This window comes from Lucilia cuprina, chromosome 2 (genome assembly GCF_022045245.1).
Source record: "Lucilia cuprina isolate Lc7/37 chromosome 2, ASM2204524v1, whole genome shotgun sequence".
In the NCBI taxonomy this organism is placed as follows: Eukaryota; Metazoa; Arthropoda; class Insecta; order Diptera; family Calliphoridae; genus Lucilia; species Lucilia cuprina.
Window position 1 is genome coordinate 659,041 of NC_060950.1, and position 7,736 is coordinate 666,776.

Consider the following 7,736-nt stretch of genomic DNA (forward strand, 5'->3'; position numbering starts at 1 on the left):
TTATTAAAAATCAAACAATAAATTCATAAAGCCCAGTATTTCTTTCCAAAATTCCTTATTGAATCTATTTTGTTAAAAATATATTATATTGAATTAAATTTAAATAAAAATTAAAAAAAGACAGACGGACATGGCTTAATCGACTCCGATATCTATAAGGATCCAGAATATATATACTTTATAGGGTCGGAAAATTATATTATAGAAATTACAAACGGAATGACAAACTTATATATACCCTTCTCACGAAGGTGAAGGGTATACAAATATTGTAAATTATTTTTTATATGAGAAAAATATTTTATTTTTAATATAAAAACGAAATGGATTTTTAATTTCGCAATCAAAATAAATAATGAATTGAAAATTAAATTTTTGGCCAAACCAAACCAATATTACCTACCAAACCTTCGTTACATTTAGCTTGTATATGCAGCAGGACAATGTTTTAAAGCGTCTTCATCTGAATTTTCTTATTTGAAAACTTTTTATGAACATTTTAATTCATGATTTTAAATTTAATTTTTTGTTGGCTTTGAAAATACAAATATAATTTTTTAGATTAAAAATATATTAATTTATTTTGACACAACCCAAGCACTTTTAAAATAAACAAATAAAATCAGCTGCCTTAACGGTTTCACCTTACTTAGTGCATCCTGATTCATTTTTTTATATTACTTATTGATGTAAAATAACTATGTTAAAATACCAGTATAGCGATAAAATTCGACTTAATGAAGTTTAATAAGTCTTTAATATAATTTACTATATTGACTTCTGATAACCAGAAAAGCAAGAAAATGTTATTTTTTATTTTTCAAAATTTAAAAAAAGAAAAAAAATGTCCAAACCTTTTTTTATTTACAATTCCATTTTTCAAATCAATGAGAGGAATAACTTATAAAACTTGACATGAAATTGATCATTTTACAATATTTTCCAATATAAAGTGAATCAAAATCTCTTAAATTTCAAATATCTCACACTAATACATTAACTAAACATTTATACTATTTGCATATAATTTACCCATGTATATCGTTTTTGTATACGTTCTAACACATATTATGTGTATCATATTTTGTGTTCAAAATTCTGGTCAACCATTTTCAGAGAAGGTCATTTGTAATTTTAATCTTACAAATTTGAAAGTTTGTTTATTTTTGATATTTTTATATCTTTAATAAACTAAATTCTAAAACACAAAAGGGCTGCAAAATATTTGTACATATTTACTCATTGTATGTGTGTCGAGTTTAATACAAGCTTGAATTACTTGATGCACTTTTGGTATAAAAGATACCAAAAGTAGATCTTAAGTCATCACATGTTTTATTGCATTCAACGCAAACAGTTGTGTGGTAAAACAATCACGTCCAATACATTCATCACAAAACGGCAGTACTGTCTACCAAATACAAACAAGTAAAGACTAAAAGGATTTATAAAGTTCTCTGTGTGTTTTTCTGTAAACGGAATATTGACTACGTTTCTACCAGTTTTATTACCTGAGTGCGCGTGTTTAAGTGAAAATAATTTCAAACTTTTATATAAAAAAGAAAAGTGTTGATAACCGAAGAAGTTTTTAAAAAGTTTATTAAACTCATTTACAAATTAACAAGTTACACTAAGAATATGAAGTGGGTAGGTGAAGAAAAACAAAAAATATTGAAAAATAACTTTAATAAAAGAAAGTTTCACTATAATGGGTTGTTAAGCCCATCTATCATTTTGTAAATTGTTTCTGTACAACATTTCATAAACATATTACGCTTCAATAGATAAATGGGAAGAAAAGCGTTTAAGAAATATAAAAAATGTCTTTTTCAGCACAAAACTAATAATTCATACAAAAAGTGAACGTGTCTACACATCCTAAGATATTTGTAAAAGGACAATCATATTTCTGTCAGATTAAATATTAGTTTAACAACAACTTTCAGAAAAAATATTTACACAAAATCAAAGAAAGTTAAACCGAAAAGAAAGCTCTCTAAACTAGATATCCAAAATAAAAATATATTTTCAATTATTGGAGTTCTCAAGGAAACTACAAAAAATGCTGTAGAATGAAATTCAAAAGACATTGAATTTATGTAGATATAACATCTGTATAAGTGCATGTCTACTTTCAGAGATAACAATCTTAAAGACAACATCTTTTTTTAGATAGAGTGCATAAAAGTATGAGTAAAAGTTGAATTTATGATGACACCAATTCATACAACGGTTCTTTTTATTTTACTCAAAATTCCTCCCATACCAAATGTATGTATGTTCAGTCATGCATCGTGTATATGCCCAACAAAAACTTACATTGAAAACTAATAAGTTATTTTATTATGCATTATATAATTATTATACCGCAAAAAAACTATTTTCTTTCTATTTGTGTAAAGAAACAGTTGCTAGGGCGCGATCCAATGAAAACTGAAAAAGTACCTACGCATCTTATGATATATAAGTCATTACAGAATAATTAAAAAGTAAAAGAGATAGTATGTAGGTAGTAGTCATTGAAAAGTAAATGGTTGTACAAATACAACTCATTACCAAGTTTTTGCTGGGTACATACATACTATGTATGTACTCATAGATACTTGTACTTTGACATATAAATGTATACATACAGTAAACAAATTTTTTTATACAGTTCTGATGTCAGAAATTTTCTAAAATATTTCTTATATTCATTTTTAATTCAGAATTTTTAAAGAATTTGTTTTTTATTCTTATATTATTTTTTAGTCATAAGCACATTTTTTGAAGTAAAAGATATATTCAAGAAAAATAATCTTCGTAATAACTAAAGAGAACTATTTTTGTAACTTTATCAGACAATTAACAGAATCATGTAAATTTCCTTAAGATATTTCACCGAATAGTCTGCACATTTTCTGTTATTCTTTGGTCGGTAATTTTCAGAACTATTGTAAAAAAAAAAACTTTGCAACAAATCTGTACATTATCATTTTATTAAAAATTTAAACTTAAAAGTGAATATTAACTTGTGCTTATTAATAATAAATATCCGATCAGTGTGATTTTATCTTTTAATGCTTCAGAAAATGATATTATTCGTTTTTTTATATTATTCCTTAAAAATTCTGATATGTATAAGAATTATTTCAGAAAATTCCTGCCATCCGACATGTCTAAAAAAATTGTTTACTGGGTACATTCACATTACAACTATAACAAGACCCCAAATAAAAGTCGTGCGTGAACATTTTCACAAAAAGGATTTCTTTTCATTTATTTTTTACTCTTAACCTAGAGATATGAGAATATTTTATATAAAACCATCATCTTAACAGAATTTGGTCCAACATTTTTCCGCACAAAAATATTTAGAAGCATGAGAAAAGTTATTTTCAAATTTTCGATTTTATGGGAAATGAAAATAAAAAATAAAGTTCACAAAATAAAAATCCTTAACAAAGAGATATATCGTCACTTTAAGCAAGAAAATATTCAGTATAAACAGCCTTTATTAAACGTAACATAAATTGTACTATAGTATAATAATACACAACCAGAGTTCTTCTACGTACAAATTCATATCAATTGCTAAATACATAACAGCTAAAAATTATAGCTACAAGGACTCAAAAGTCATAATATCAATTTATTTATTTATATGTTAATAACTAAACATACATGCAATGCATTACATATGTACTATGTGTACTTTATCTTTATAACATAAAAATTACTCCATTCACAATTTAATTTTAATCTGTATTCTTGATATTAAGTTTTTTTGTTTTGGAATTTTTTTTTTAATTTCCAGTTTATTGCCTGTTTGTGTTTGACAGTGCTGGCTGGCAACATAGTAAGAGCTTCATATCCAGCTCTACATGCATTGCATTTTGCCCAACAGAAAGCAGCCTTGGGTCAACAAGACCAGCAGCATTCCTCTTCGTTGGAACAACAAGCCTCGGATTCATCGGAATTGGGAAATGATTTGGCATCCACAGTTACCTCATCGGAAGATTATGATGCTCATCCTCAGTATAGTTTTGCTTATGATGTCAGAGATTCGTTGACCGGGGATGACAAGCAACAAGAAGAAAAACGTGATGGCGATGTAGTACAAGGACAGGTAAGAAATTATAATCTAAAATATAAATAACTTCTTGTTCGTTATTGTCTCTTCTGTAGTATTCACTTATTGAACCCGATGGCACCCGCAGAGTTGTGGAATATACAGCCGATGATATCAATGGCTTTAATGCTGTTGTTTCCAAACAAATGTTAGATGAACAACAACGTCTACGTGCATCCGCAGCTGCTGGTACATCATCTTCATCACGTTACAATAGTATTGAAGTTTTGCAATCTCAACTGCAAGCTCATGCTATTGCTGAAGCTCAAGCTCAAAGTGCTGCTTATGCTGAAGCTCAGGCCTTAGCCGAGGCACAGGTAAGAGCTGAGGCTATGGCCCAATCACAACAAAACTCTCAGGCAGAACAACAGGCTAGAGCTCAAGCAGAAACTCAAGCACGTTCTCAAGCTCAGCATTTGATGGAACAATTCGAACAGCAATATAAGCAACAACAGCAGCAACAGTTGCAGCAACAGCAATTGCAACAGCAACAATTGCAATTGCAAGCTCAACAACAACTACAACGTGCCCAACAGCAACAACAACAGCAATTATTGCGAACCCAGTTGCAACAATCCCAAGAACGTTTAACCAATGAACAAGCTTTACTACTCTCCCAAACTCTACCCAACCAGGCTTTAGGCCACAGTGTACACGCCACTGTCGTATCACATCCTCCCACTCTTTTGTCACGCACTCCCAGTGGCTCTGTATTTGCACAAGCCCGCGATATTTCAGCTCTTAAAGACATACGTGACAATACAGCTCGTCTTACAATTGAACGTACATCACAGCCTCAGATAGTTATTACACAACCTGCCAGTGCCACCGTTCAAGCTTCAGTCATACATTCTCCCTTGTCGTTGTTAGACACAACAAGCGCTTTGAATGGAAATAGTTTAAGAGGCGGTTCTTTGATCTCAACCAGAATTACCAGCAATGGACGCACAACTGGCAATGGCAATTTGCTATTAAACGGCAGACGGACCAGTGAACAATTGTTGGAAGAATTGGACAGCAACGAATTGCAAAATTCTTTAGGTCGTCATTCAGCTGCCACTAGTTCGGCCAGTATTAGAATCTTAAATGGAAGTGGCAATGGAGAGGAAAGCGGTCTTCGCAATGGCAACGAAAATGGCAATAGTAATGGCAATGGTAACGGCAATGGAAGCGGCAGTGGCAACGGTCTCAGTCATGCAAGCAATGGTAATGGCAATGGTCGCTATACTTTAGATGATAGTTTGGAATTGCGTTTAAATGGCCATAGCAGCAATGGTTTAAGAAATGCGCTTCGTCAGCAACAAACCAGACGTTTACAAACCATTTACACCAACGGAAATAGTAATGGCAATGGCAACGGTAATGGTAACGGCAATGGCAACGGTAATGGTAAAGCTATATGGTAAATCAAACCATTCATTATATTGAAAGTTTTAAACAAGAAAACTATTTAGGACGAAAACAGCAACAACGATCACAATTAGTTTATAGAAAATAACTAAAAAAGAAAACACTCAAGGCATTAATGACTTCATCCATATCCGGCTAACTCTAACAGGACCACGCGATTATTGATATTTTTCTTAATATTAATTTTAAGCTTTAGCTTTAACTTTAAAACTTTTTTTGTTTCTTTTATTCTTCTTACTTTTTTATTAATATTTTACTAATAATTTAAGTTATTTGTTACTAACAAGGGATTTAGGGTTTTTATATTTTTCATACTTCATTCATGTCATTACGCAGATAATAACAACAAACAGTTTTACTAAAAAACTTTCATATTTCTAAAACTTCACTCCAAAATAATTACGCTTTTTAATTACATTACTAATACGATTTCCATTACCTTTCTATTTTTCTCTTTTCTTTTCCCAACAACTCTTTATTTTTTATTTCTTAATAACTCTATGTCTGTACCTTTATCTATATTTTTTTTATTTACTATCTTTATTTACTATCTATACCTCAAATGTTTATAAACAAATCAGGAAGAAACGAACGAAATAATAAATTTCCGGCTACTGCCACAGTTTGTATACAAACACACGTTTATAAATTTAACATTAAATACATATCTCATGTTAAATAGTTAATACATATTTATGTTTGCATCCACTAACTACTACTAACTATTTTTTTCTATTTACTTATCTTTACATTCATTTCATTCATACATACATACAAGAAAGTATTTCTTATTTTTCCTACATGTTTAATTGTGTATTTACTATGTATTTCTCTGTTATGTTCTTGTGTAGTTTATATTCATAAGCTAAGTTTAAAAAATGGCATCCTAAAAACATTTAAAAAAATAAATAAAATTTGCAACACAAATGTAAAAATAAAAAAAAATTGTTTATTTTTGTCTTGAGAACTTTAATAAGTTTTCTTATTGTTGAGACTTTTTGTATATAAACTTTGAAACCACTTATCTAAAGGATTATAAACTTTAAGTTATGAACATACGGTCAAGTTGGACAAATTTTTATTTAACAACTTTAAACTTCAAATGACTAATATTTATTTTTACTTTTGAATACAAAGATTAAAAAAAAATAAATAACAAAGCTATAAAATGAATTAAAAGTGTAACATTCATCTACATCAGCAATCGCGGCAATACTTATTTCTTGGCCATAAAGTTTTTAACAAACTTAACCAAACTAAAGACTGCTAAATAAAATAAAGTCAAAGGGAAGGTATAGTTGATAGATGAATGGAAGAAATTAAAATTATTACTAATATTTTTTAACATTTAAGACTCAGACATTTATTGACTTCTAACCATTCCGCTATAACAATAATTGTGGGGTGAAATCAAATATTCATTTACAAAAATATGTAAAAAATATTGCTCCATTTCATTTTACATTAAATTTTAGACGCGTATGTATGTATGTATGTATGTATGTATGTATGTATGTATGTATGTATATATATATATATATATATATATGCATGATTAAATAGCCAAATACTCTTCTTTTGGTCCAAGGACGAACGTTATTAAAACCGGTTCTTTGTTTCGCCTAGCCGCCATACAACCGTACACCCGAATAGGGCCCGTGCGCTCATAATTATGTTATATGTTTTATTGTGTTAACAAAATTTTGCTAAACTTAGTTATGTAAAAAAATGATAATACAAAATTTTGTTGTCATTTGTGTCATTTGTCTCCAGTCCCCATGCAAACTCCCCTTCAGAAAATGCTCTGAAGGTCAAAATTCGCTTATAAATACTAATATAATAAACGTAAATCCCTCTACCAACATTGATAACGATAGGCCCATATTTACCCCTATGAGCCCTCTTATAGAAAATTTATTTTTTAATCAAAAACAAGTAAGAGTGCTATATTCGGCTGTGCCGAATCTTATATACCCTTCACCATAGTGTATTTTGAACATCTTTTATAAATTTTAAATTTTTTCCCGACTACGTTATTATTACATCAAAAGCTAAACAAAAAGAACAACAACAACGCTAAACGAAATAAAACACAATATATACAAGGCATCTAAACCAACAGACATCTAAACATACATAACGAAAAACACAGAAAAACAAAAATAACAACGCAATAACGCCAACAGCATCCAAACCAAGGGTGCCCAATCCCTAT

The 7,736-nt window shown here is 29.6% G+C and overlaps 1 protein-coding gene across 1 annotated transcript; it reads left to right on the forward strand.

The window, feature by feature from the left end:
- Positions 1-1,343: 1,343 nt before the first annotated feature.
- LOC111689296 (uncharacterized protein DDB_G0283357) lies at positions 1,344-6,447 on the forward strand. The gene is made up of 3 exons (XM_023451771.2): positions 1,344-1,647; positions 3,797-4,108; positions 4,168-6,447. The coding sequence occupies exons 1-3, from the start codon at positions 1,639-1,641 to the stop codon at positions 5,515-5,517; spliced, it is 1,671 nt and encodes a 556-aa protein (XP_023307539.2). The 5' UTR covers positions 1,344-1,638; the 3' UTR covers positions 5,518-6,447.
- Positions 6,448-7,736: the final 1,289 nt, after the last annotated feature.